Below are 13546 nucleotides of genomic sequence, written 5' to 3' on the forward strand. Positions count from 1 at the left end.
TTTAGGTTTAATTGGTTGACTCTCTAGCCAAAACATTTCAAGAGTTGAATAATTGTGTTGTCAATTTTTTTATGTGTTGTAAACCTACATAAACTGAAGAATTATTTATTATTATCTTATTTACTTATAGATATTCTGTATTTATTGACCAAAATTTCCTGGAAAATATATTTGCTACATGTATTTAATAGGAAAAGGCATGTTCTGTTAAAGAAATAAATAATGCACAATGTCATTTTTAACAACCATTTTATTTATTATACAACAATGGAAGTTAACAAATTAGAACTAGTTCCATTTTTTTAGTGCTAGCACTAAGTTGGCCTTAGACTGTTGGTCAAATGCAAGAACCCAAAGTTTAAAAAACTCAGGAACTGAAAACTATGTGGACAAAATATGTTTAAACCAAAGTATATCCTAATTACTGATAAACTTCCTTAATATGAAGTAAGGGACTTTGACGTCTTTGATGCAAGTTAAAGAGAAGAAGAATATTGTATACTTAAACAAATATAAATAGAAAATAATACAGAATGAATGAAACAGGATTTTTTCAGCCGTCACGATTACCATTGGCTAGTCCCTCTGGTCAGTCGTAGGTGGTTAATAGACGAGTGAAGACATATTGTGGCCTGTATTCCGTAGTTTAGTTTTAATGATTAGTGTTTTGTATAGTTTTGTATTAAGTGCATGTCTATAGAGTTAGTGAAGTTGACAAACAACATGTAGGTTGTGATTCCTGACTTAGGCGTGCCACAACGCTTTAGTAAGATTTGTTTATTTTAACCTAGTTTGTAATTATGTATTAGGTTAGTTCTTTACCTGAAGAAGAGATCAGATTGCAGATCTCGAAACGTAGTGTTACTGTTTTCTTGTTTCACTGAACGATGGCAAATGTCCGGAAAAATCCTGTTTCCTTCACAATCCTTCCATCGTCAAAAATAACCTTTAATACAGAATGTTATAAAAAATTATATATGACAACGCATGATCAAATAAAGTATTTAATATTTCTTAAATTTTGTATAAAATACCCTTGCAAAAGTGAAAAATGGCTTGCCAATAGAGGTTATTCAGTTGCCAGTTCTTGATCTAAACTGGATCTTTATGTAAGTCTAGGTTCACAGCAAATTTAAAAATAATGTAGACCATTTCAAATCAACATTGTTAATTTTTTAAATGTATGAATTCTATCCAGAGGTGTCATCACAAATATACATAGTAGTGAAATTTCCATAATCTTTCCTCCTCATCACGTTTCTAATTTTACTTTCCTACAAACAAAAAATACACTGTTATATTCATACTGGAGCATAGAATTGGGATTTTGTCCATATGTTGTCTTCAAATTAGTTTCCTCTTTCTGTAACACAGGACATATTATTTCCAAGTGCGTAATGATATTGATAAGTAAATACTATTCTTGCTTAATCTGAATACGTTAGTTAGCTCATTGTACAGTTAAAGACAAATCCTTTAATTCAGCACACGTATTTCAAACTGTTAATTCGTATGCTTAAGTGAAAGTTTGTCTTGATAAAATTACAATAACTGGTTAACATATTAATTTTATTTAAAAGAGAATCACTTTACTCTTGTTCTGCATTTATAATCCCAATTATTTTTAGTGTGATTATATATGTCTACAATTTTGTATGATGACATGATTACCATTTTTAGTATTTGTATACATAAAGTATTTGGTTGATAGATGAACTTAAATAAATTAAACCCTATCTACTAATTATGATTTTTAATTTGAGTTTTGACATAAGCAGACATTATTACTTTACCTCTCAGATGACCTGACACATTCTAACAGATAAAAAGTTAATAAACTATATTAGTTTTTAGAGTTAAAAAATTAAAAACAAAAATAATCAACTAAATAGGTTAAATTAAATAAACATGATGTTTCAAAATATATAAAAACAAAAACATTTCTAGAAATAGAATCCACTGCACAATTATACAAGTGAGTCATCACCAGAGAAATAGATAACTCTTTACAAGGCGATCTCGACTTTGATTGGTGCACATATTTGTAAAGGGGGGACGGGAACATGATTTTGAAAGGTCTGAGTCAATTGCCAAAGAAAATAAACAAACAAATCCCTTATGCTCAATCTCTTTATGGCCACATTGATGAATTTCGTACCATTTTTCAACCATCTCCTGCTGACATTATTCTAATTTCAGAAACCTGGCTGAAACCTGACTTAAGTGACAGAAGTGTTGAACTTCCAGGTTTTAACCTGTATAGAAATGATCACCTGCACAAAGGTGGTGGCGGGGTAGCTGTGTACGTCAGGTCACACTTCCTTGTCTCTGTCCTCCTATCATCTGATACATCCAGAGATGGACGGCCAGAATACATGTTTCTGGACGTCTGTGTTAATGGAACACACATTTTAATTGCTGTTTGTTACAGAGCTCCTCACCTGGGCTACATAGCTGAGTTTGAACATGATCTTCTGGGTTTTTTGGGTTAATTTAGTCATGTTATTGTGATGGGAGATTTTAATACTGATTTACTCGGACTGGTTACTAATGACCAAACTTTTTTAACTAATATGTTTTACTCTTGTAACATGACCATACTTCCTCTGCAAACCACTCACCGCACTGAGACTACCAACACCTGATATCATCGCTGTCTATGACCAAACCCTGGTTGCGAACCACGGGCAACTTCTTGCTCCTGGCGTTTCCAAACACAACCTTATTTTTCTTGCTTATAAATTAAGAACTCCCAAGATCGAACGAAAAGTTATGTTTTATAGAAAATACAAAAATATCAATCTTTATTCCCTGCTTATCGCTGCTTCTCTAACTCCATGGCATGAGGTCACATCAGCTGATAATGTAGACATCATGGTATCAAAATTTAATTCATTAATGAATGGTCTTGATAAACACGCTACATTTGTTTCAAAAAGAGTAACGAAACAGCCTGCTCCATGGATCTCAGAATTTATTCAACACCTCCAGAAGCAAAGAGATAGAGCTTTCCTTAAGGCTAAGCGGTCCAAATTACGTGATGACTGGGCTGCATATAAAAAATTAAGGAACAATGTGCAACAACAAATTAGAAATGCCAAGATCAGGTTTTACTACTCTTCCCTGTCTAAAAAACAATCTAGAAGAATTTTGTAGTCGAAACTACAAGATCTTGGAGTTGGTAAGCCTAACACTTACTCCCAGGTTTCCCTTAATCGATGATATCAACAACTTCTTTGTTGAGATTCCTGTTGATCAGTCTGGGGCTCAGGAGTATGTCTCTGAGCTCGAAGGTGTTACTTTTGATAAACCTGAGTTTCAGTTCTCTTTCACTCCAGTGACATAGACAGATGTGTTAAAGCCTATTATAAGGATGTCCAGCAACACAGTCGGGGCCGATGGCATTCCTATAAGGTTAATGAAAGATACTCTTCCAGTCACTCTTCCAACTATCACTGCTATTTTCGATAAATCTCTGGCTACATCAATGTTCCAATTGACATGGAAGTCTGCTTTAGTTCGCCCACTTCAGAAGTGTTCCTCTCCACAAAATCCTTCACAATTCAGGCCAATAAGTATACTCCCTGCTTTATCAAAGTGTTTGGAGCAGATTGTTCATCAGCAATTTTCAATATATCTTGAAAGTAATAACATTTTATCAAATTTTCAATCTGGTTTTCGCTCCAACCACAGCACTACTACTGCACTTCTAAAAATAGTTGATGATATACGCCTTGGAATTAATAAGTCAGGTAACCATTTTAACCCTTTTCGACTTTTCAAAGGCTTTTGACTGTGTTTATTATCCCCTTCTCCACATCAAACTTAGGAAGGATGGTTTTTCTGATGGTAGTGTCAAGTGGGTTGAGTTATCTTTCGGGAGTGCCAGTGTGTCAGGTCGGGTGAGAAGCAGTCAAAATGGAGACCAGTCACTTGTAGAGTTCCACAGGGTTCAGTCCTGGGGCCACTTCTATTTTCACTTTACATCGATGACATTACTACTCAAATTACTCATTCCAATTTTCATTTATATGCAGATGACTTACAAATATACTGCCACTTTTCTATAAGAGAAATGCAAACTTGTGTGACTCTCATGAATTCTGAATATTGATGCTGTTACTCACTGGACTTGGAAACATGGACTAAAATTAAGCGTAGACAAAACTCAATGTATTATGATAGGTCATTCAAAGCTTGTTCGTAAAATTGACTTTACTGCGGCTCCCAAATTAAAACTCAATAATGAGGAGCCAGAATACTCTGAGAAAGTAAAAAATCTAGGACTTATTATTGACAAGCACTTAGGATGGACTGAACAGGCTTCCTTAATATGTAATAGGGTCTTTGCCGGTGTTCACAGCCTCAAACAAGCTGGCTGGATATGTGGCTTCATATCTGCCACAGCAAGTTAAAATAATGTTGATAAAGACTCTTGTACTGCCTCACTTCAACTACTGTGACATAGTCATTAATGACATGACTGTGGAGCTTTCAAATAAACTCCAGTGTGCTCAGAACTTTTGCATTAGTTTCATTTTCAATCTCAGACGTGATGATCACGTAACGCCCTACTTCAAACGATTATCTATCTTAAAATTACAAGATCTTCGAGACTATCACTCACTCATTCTGTTGCATGCTCTTTTAAATACAAATTGTCCCAGTTATCTATCAAACAACTTTCAATTTATGTCTGAAATAAGTGAACGAAGTATAAGGAGGGGTACATCCTTATTATCTATCCCAATTAATCGAACAACTACCTTCATTAAGTCGTTTACAGTTTCTGCCTGTCGATTGTGGAATGCCTTACCTGTAAACATCAGAGCCATCGATAAGTACGCTCACTTTGGGGCGGAGGTCAGGGCCTTGATGCTGGGGACTCAGGGGGTATAGCGGTTGGCGGCTTTGGAATGTGGTACTTAGGGCAATTGAATGCAAGTAGAACGAATGCGTGTGTGTCTTGCTATAGTATTGTAAATATGAATAAAGTTACATTAATTATAAATGTTTGTTTTATTAAGCTAAGATTCATTTAATACATAATGTAAATAAATAGATTTATTTTTAGTTATAAATGTATATATGTATGTTAGTTAAATTTTTTACGAGGTTAAGTGGTAGAGAGGTCTTTATAGTCCTAACTTCGCCTCTAATAAAGACATTTTTCATTTTCATTTTCATGAGGTAATCTCGCTTCTGATTGGTGCATGTGGTCGTAAACAAGGGGAGAGAGGGGATGATGCATGCAGGCGATACTGTTAGTCGAGTGAGACGTGCAGGTGAGCAGTGATGACTCTGATCTCTAGTGGAACACATCTCTCGATCCTACTGCTTTACACCCTTGTATTAAAAATCTTTAATTAAACCTCACAATAGTTTTGCTTTAAAATAAGTGAAGTACCAGTGTATGATCTAAACAGTTTTAGTGAAAATTCTCGATATCAAGGTAGTTGTTGAATCATTTTAATTAACGAAAGAATTATCAAAACTTTCAATATTCTTCCAAATTAATTCAGGACAAATTATTTGACGGTGAGTACAAACCACCAATGAATCATTTTTTAACTGATGCTGCGCAGGTCTTTGTGGAAAGCATCATGGGTGACGCGAAGGAAATATTCCAACTGTACTCCAGAGACGCTGTATTACCAATGGTGTTGACTGTAGGCGATGTAGAGACGTTAGCCAATGCGTGGAGATGTCATATCTGCGGTAAACTGTTAAACAATTCCGATCCTGGGCTTGCGTGTTGTGCTATGCTAAAGACAACTGACATTAAACTCGATCTCCTCAGTGATTACAACATGAGCCTGATGATCAGCAAGGGCATTCGTGGTGACGTCGGTATGCTGCAGCTAATAACCCTTACATGGATGATTTCAATGAGAAGCAACCGACTTCCTATCTAACATAATAGGACACTATTTACCTTTACAGCTGAGCCTTGAGTCAGTTCATGCCATACAGAAACTTTAATTGGTGCAATCACCCACCACCCCACGTGTCAATAGTTGCCGCTAAACGCATCCTGCTTTTGTTCTGAAAATATAGTTTATTCAACTCCTGCCAATATAAATTTTGATTATTATTTCATATTTATTTTAAGAAACCAATGTTAATTTATCATCTGTTACACCTTATATATTGTAAACAAGTTTCAGTTTTACAGCATACACAATGCAGTGGTAAATTTGTTACTAACTTCCCTACCATCTCTATACAGGTCACAGATTGAAAGAACCCCAATCGAAATAACCACTGTAATATGAAAAACATTTTGTAATATTGATCAAGAACATGTTCTGTAGAGGCTGTGTTGAATTTTGCTATGTCTTTAAATGTGAAATGTATTCAGTGCTATGGTTTTTTTATTTACATAACTCACTCACAATAGACTACTAAAATCATGAACTTACCTCCATTTCAAAGCCTACTCCAGCTATTACTTCTCTAACGGTGCTATAAGCTGGTTCAATCGAAAATTCTCCAGGTATGTTACTATAGTGATATAAAAGAGGTCCTAAGTTTATCCAAAGGCCACCTTAAAGCAAAAAACTTAATAAAACTATCTTCATAATACATTTATTCTAGAAGAGTCAATAACTTTATAGTATAACAACCTAAATAATGGAACAAACTGTAGTATAGTTTTGAAAGCTTCATATTAAAATGTAGATAAGAGATTTATGTTGCACTGGTTAATATTTATTGAACTAATTCAAATACTTTTCTTGATTTACTTACTGTAAGTACCTAATTCATAAATTAACAAACCTTTGCTTAATTTAAACATCTGCAATGTATTGTACTTGTGTGGTGTTACGATGAGTGACATAATAATACACATTACAGAGTAGCATACGAATAATGCAAATTTCTAATTTAATTTTCTATATGATAGATTATCTTATCCTCATAGAGATTTTTAACTCTGGCAAGACTTTTGAAGTGCCACAGGCTTTAAAAGGACTTTAGAGAAGTTATTTTGCCATACTTGATTAAATGTATCAGTCAAAATTTAATTAATAACTGTGTTATTTGAAGATTAAATAAATGAGAAAACTACACTGTGTATCCCATTTTATGGTACGGCTAATTAAGAAAGATATGCTTCTTAATTAGAAATAAATTGGCGATTGAACATTTTTACAATATCTGTATCGAAATTCTTATTTACTGTCTGATTTATAATAAAGCTCAACTTGATAATTTTACAAGTTAGATCAAGAAGACTTTTTTATATTACCTGGTTTGAGGATGTAGTGTATTTTGTCGATAAAATCAACAATGTTGTTTGCACAGTCTATAAAAAAACATGTTGCAACACAGTCCCATTCTTCAGCCTTTGTGTAGATCTGGAAAAGTAACAAGAAATTTCTTGAGTATAGACTATTTACAGAAATAAAAGGAGTTTAACTGAATGCAATACTGCCCTCATTTTAAAAGGTGATTTAAATGGTTTCTAATTACTTTTTAATGGAGAAATAAAGAGAATAATCTTTATTAAATAAATATACATACTTAATAATACATTCTTGAAGCTCTTTTCTTATTGGAAATTATATATTAATTTAAACAAACTCTCCAATAATATAAGTTTTATTTTTGTGAGAACATCTCATTGAGTCCAATAATATAAGTTTTATTTTTGTGAGAACATCTCATTGAGTACAAAAGGCCTCACAAAAATAAAACTTATATTATTGGAGAGTTTGTTTAAATTAATATACTTAATAATGTTGAGAAATGCATATGAATAGCCTCAATAATTATAAATTAAGATATATTAAGATTATATAATTAATATATATTATAATAACGATTCTGTACTGAACAGCTCATTTAAGCAACGGGAAGTATCTAGCAAACAATGGCTAAAGTATCTACAGTAATTGGAGAAAACCAATTAACTTTTTCTATATTGATGAACTAGCCATAATAGCTAACCCTGAAACTTCCACTCGACCAATAATGAACAAAGATGAGGTAAAACAAATATTTACAAAATCTGCAATGGCAGAACAAAGCACTTTGCAGCAGAGCTTCAAGTCTCCTTATTGCAGCAATTCTCCTGATTTTAGAAATTATATTCCCTAATGAAAAAAACAATATTCAATCAAGATGTGAAAGATGTAATCATAACAAATATAATTTTAACATAATTGACTTCAAACAGATCTTTTATTGGGTAAAAAACTTGAAACAGTACTACAGTCATGGCTTTGATGAATCACAATTTGAACAAGTTATTTTTTAAAACTCAAAATACTCAGTTGAGCCTAAAATAAAACCAGGCCATTATTTTGGTTCTTTTTTTTTATAAAAATTGTTTCATATGCATTGAGGAAGTTTTTATTTTCTCGTACTTCTTTTAATAATTTTGCATTTGAAAAAGAGTGTCCAGTTTTAAGTGCATGTTTTGCCATGGCTGATCTTTCTTCTTGTTGGTATTTTAAACATGCCCTATGTTCCTTACCTCTCTGTTTTAACTTTCTTTTTGTTTGGCCAATGTATTTTAAATCACAATTTTTACAATTAATTTGATAAATTCCAGATTTTTCTTCTTCATTAATTTTATTCTTGGGATTTCCTAATATATTCTTTAATTTAATTTTGGAATTTGTCGATACATTAATATTGGCATGTTTCTTAAAATTTTTAGTAATATCTGTAGATAGATTGTTGTAGGAAACAGATATCCATTTTTCAGGTTCTTTACTTTTGATTTAATATAAAGTTGTTCTCGAATATCTTTCAATAATTTTCTTTTTCTTGTTTATCATATTGTCAATCATGTTAGTTTTGTAGCCATTAAATAAAGTAATTTCCTTTATTTTCTTAACTCCTTTTTTATACTTTTCTGTTGATAATGGAGTATGTAAAAGCCGATGGATTAAATTGTGAAAAGCTGCTCTTTTTTTTGAAGGGGGATGAAATGAATCAAATGGGATGAATCTGTCATTTTGTGTTGGTTTTCTGTATATATCGAATTCAAAATGGCCAGTCGTATTTTTCATAATTATTAAATCGAGAAATGGGAGTTGGTTGTCATTTTCTATTTCACAAGTGAATTTAATAGAAGGATAAAGGGAGTTGAGAGAATCGATAAAGTTTTGAAGATTTTGTTTCTTGTCGAAAACAGCAAAAACATCGTCAACATATCGCTTCCAGATTCTGGGAAAATAATCCATTGTTTCCTTTGCATGAGTTTCAAATTAACTTAAAAATATGTTTGCAATAAAACACGAAAGTGGATTTCCCATGGCGGTACCATCAAACTGTTTGTAATATTTTTCTTGAAATTGGAACACATTTTGGGACATACTAAGATTTACTAAATTAATGTATTCGTTAACAATAGTTTTTTATAAATTTAAGGAAATCAGCCAGTCCTCTATAATTTTGATAGTATCTTTAATAGGTATGTCTTTTTCCAATGCAAAATTATTAAAAGAAGTACAAAATAAAAAATTTCTCAATGCATATGAAACAATTTTTATAAAAAAAAGAACCAAAATAAACTAGTAAACAACGAACCTGGGCCTTTTCAAAATTCACCGTTACTTTATTTGATCTAACTAAATATCAACTTTATTTATAACATACTGTCCTGTCATAGAATATTATCTCTTTGTATTTTTAATGACATATGTTTTTATTTAGTACAAAATTGTTTATGTTGTTATTACTTTTATTCAGTTGTGTGGGTCCGAAGATGTTCTCATTGAGTACGAAAGGCCTCACAAAAATAAAAACTTAAATTATTGGAGAGTTTTTTTAAATTAATATAAAACAAATAGACTTGCATTTAATAGAAAACAGAGCAAATGTCACAATCCTCACTGAACATGATCTGGAACCAGATGTAATTCTAAGCTGGTACCAGGACACTATTTAGATACTAATGGTACATCATAGCAGGACAGTACATAGGAAAGGGGGAGTAGCCATCTATGTGTAATAATGGCTGGAACGTAATTGTGTAATGATTGGCATATCTAAGTATAAAGACCTCATATGTGAAATAGCTGTTATAAAAATTACCTTTCATAAAACAAATACGAGGGGGTACTCAAAAGTTCTTGGAATAGCTCTCCTGTGGGCATAGCTCGTGCAGTACAGCATGGCTTGACATAAAACAGTTTCAATGGCAACTTTACCTACCAGGAAACAAAATTTCACAGCTGCAGGCTGTGCAATCAAACTTGCCACCATAAAAAAGGAAAATAGCAAAAAAACAACAAAAGCAAAAACTGTCATTACAGAAAAAAGCCAGGTCAATGATCCAGGCTGCACTACCAACACCTAGCGGTTAAAGTTTGTACTGTACAAGCCCCGCCCACAGCAGAGCTATTCCAAGAACTTTTGTTTACTCCCTCGTATGTATGTCGTGGGTACATATAGATCCCCTAACTGTCATGTGGATGAAGCTTGTGACGTAATTTCAAGGTTAATGTAAGGCACCAAACTGTTATGGTATGTGGTTAGTTGAGGTATTGCCTATTGCCTAAAATCAGAGTACTGTATGTGTGTGTGAGCCCATCTTGATAACTTATATCAAAGAGCGAGGCGCTTTAAAAGACCACATACTTATGGATCAATACCGTTTACAATACAAAACAACTGCAAAAGCTGTACACAGTATTCACAGTAATGCTGTCGAGTCCGATGGCATCCCAATACGTCTTATAAAGATCCTATTTTCTGTCCTTCCAATAGTCACTTTTATTTTCAATACGTCTCTTAGGAGTGGTGTTTTCCCATCGCAATGGAAGTCTGCTTTTGTACGCCCTCTTAATAAAATTTCAGCACCAGCATCATGTTCATTCTTCCTTCATTATGTTAAGGCCTAGAGAGAATTGTGCACTGCCAGCTCACTGAATATCTGAATATTTATCTTGCAACAATGTATTTAGTGACTATCAATCTGGTTTTCATATTAACCATAGTACCGAAACTGCACTTTTAAAGGTGCCTGATGTCATTAGATTTGCTATGGATCACAGACATGGCACAATTTACACTCTTTTCGATTTTACAAAGGCTTTCGACAGTGTAAACCATAAAGTATTGTTAGCTAAATTAAACCTATTATGGTTTTCTAGTTATGTATTAATTTAGATGAGATCTTATCTGTCAGGGAGATGGCAGTGTGTAAAAGTTGATGCCATGACTTCGGACTGGGAAATTGTTGCTTGTTAGGTGCCACAGATATCAACTCTTGGTCCTTTATTATTCGTGCTGTACATGAACAACATTCACTCTGTACTTACACTGCTCATACCACATGTATGCTGATGATCTGCAAATCTATTCACATTTTAAAATTGACTCCATTAACGAATATATCACGAGAATCAATAGTGACATTAACAACATTGTTATGTGGTCCAAAAATCATGGCCTGAGACTAAACCATACAAAAACAAAACCAATCGTTACTTGTCACTCTTGTTTACGAAACACAATAAACTTCAATACTATTTAAACGGTACTGTAAATGGTAACAATTCAATTCAATTCTTTATTCACACATTTGATTTGTACAATTCTACAAAAAATATACAAATATTGTGTTTTGTCAAGTAATATAATGGAGTAATGTATAATCAAGACAATAATGACAATAATGAAAGACAAGCAACAACGAGATACCTTAACTTTCTAATTAAAAATTGAAAGGAAGTCAAAAATTAAGGAACTCCTTAAGAGAATAAAACACAGAACTCTTTAGGAGGTTTCTCAGTGATCTCTTAAACCCATAAAGGGAGGTTTCTGCTCTTATTTGTTCCGGTAATCTATTAAACAGCCGAATACCAAAGTAAAACGGACTCTTCTCAAACTTGGCCGTTCTGTGCTGTGGAAAACATAGTTTAGTTTTATTTCTTGTATTGAAATCATGGAAGTCTGTTGTCTTAGAAATTTCATCAAGATTTTTATAAGTAAGAATGAGAACTTCGTATATATATATATATATATATAATGAATGCGCTGTAAAGATATTGAAATTTTTAAAATATTCTTTGCAAGAGTCGGATTTGCGGAGGTTAAAAATTATTCTCAGAACAGACTTCTGGGATCTTAAAAGCCTGTCTAAAGAAGATGGATTACCCCAAACCGTTATACCACAGCGCAGAAGACTTTCACAGTATCCTCGGTAAACGTCTATGAGAACATCTACGCTACAAGAGGGCTTCAAAATTCGTATTGCAAAGGTTGCAGAGCTCAAGCGCTTCAAAAGTTCAACTGTATGAGGTTCCCACTTTACATTTTTGTCCACAATCAATCCCAGAAACTTCCGAGGATTCACAAAAGGTGATATCAGCAAAATGGTCTATCCCCTCGGTCCTGTCAGCCGAATGCCCACAGATCTGAAAATGTATTGCACTGGTCTTCGTTTTATTCATAAGTAATCTATTTGTCTGAAACCAATCTGAAAGCTGAGAAATCGCTAAGGCCATAGTATTCTTTGCAGCTACAGCGTCTCTACCGGTGAGGAGTAGGGTTACGTCATCTGCAAACATTGTGATTTTAGTGTTCTGAACTGTGCAGTCTAAATCATTAATATAAAGTAAAATCAATAACGGCGATAAGACGCAACCCTGAGGCACGCCGATACTGACCCCACTCCAAGACGATGAATGCTTATCATGAGTACTGTCCAGAGATACACTCTGTTGTCCTCCAGACAGGAAAGACCTGAACCAGCTCAGTGCTACACCTCTGACGCCATAATGATATAATTTATTTAGCAGAACCTCATGACACACACAGTCGAATGCCCTAGACAAATCGCAGAAAACGGCGATAGCCCTCTGCGATCCACCAAGGGCCCGTAGAACATCATTTGTGAATCGATACAGGGCTGATACTCTTTCCTTTTTGGAAGCCATGTTGATTTATTGAAATTACATTATTGGTCACTAGATGAGCTGTCAACCGGGATAAGAAAACCTTTTCATACACTTTTGAATAAACCGAGACCAAAGCTATGGGTCGATAATTATTATTGTCCTCCTGCGAACCTTTCTTATGTAGCAGTTTAATTATTGCGTACTTTAGGTTGTCTGGAAAAATCCCATACTCCATGGAGTGAATTTTTTTTTTTTTTTTTCTTCTGAGGGAAGAGGACACTTTGTCCCCGCACTTAGTCCTAAAAGGACCTTTGCGCCTCCCTTACTTTAATTTGTGCCCTCAAAAACCTCAATGGACTGATTAATTAACAGGGTTAGAGGAGCAGCAAGTTCCAAGACACAGAATCTCAGGATTTTGGGAGGTAAACCATCCCAACCAAAAGACAATTTATTTTTCAATGATATAATTAGTTTTGATACCTCATCCTCAGTTGCCGGAGACAAAAACACAGACGAAACTACAGGAGGTCGAAAGTAACGAATCTTTCTGTATGACACATCCAGGTTTTTTTGTTTTCAAGATAACTTTTGGAAAAGATTCTTCAAACAAACGAATTACTGTGTCCAAAAAGTTTTGAAAATTTGTATTGACATCTGAATGAGGAAAAATTATTTCATGCCAAACT

The 13546-nt window shown here is 33.8% G+C and overlaps 1 protein-coding gene across 2 annotated transcripts in view; it reads right to left on the reverse strand.

Moving 5' to 3' along the window:
• Nucleotides 1-986: 986 nt before the first annotated feature.
• Nucleotides 987-13546, reverse strand: part of LOC124369340 (carnosine N-methyltransferase) — a 67625-nt gene continuing 55065 nt past the window's right edge. For both annotated transcript variants that reach the window (XM_046827312.1, XM_046827313.1), the window contains exons 6-8: nucleotides 7253-7361; nucleotides 6423-6547; nucleotides 987-1363 (exon numbers count right to left, since the gene is read on the reverse strand). In XM_046827312.1, coding sequence (XP_046683268.1) covers nucleotides 1253-1363; nucleotides 6423-6547; nucleotides 7253-7361 — 345 coding nt within the window. In that variant the 3' untranslated portion in view covers nucleotides 987-1252. The remainder of the gene's footprint in view (nucleotides 1364-6422; nucleotides 6548-7252; nucleotides 7362-13546) is intronic.

This window comes from Homalodisca vitripennis, chromosome X (genome assembly GCF_021130785.1).
Source record: "Homalodisca vitripennis isolate AUS2020 chromosome X, UT_GWSS_2.1, whole genome shotgun sequence".
In the NCBI taxonomy this organism is placed as follows: domain Eukaryota; kingdom Metazoa; phylum Arthropoda; class Insecta; order Hemiptera; family Cicadellidae; genus Homalodisca; species Homalodisca vitripennis.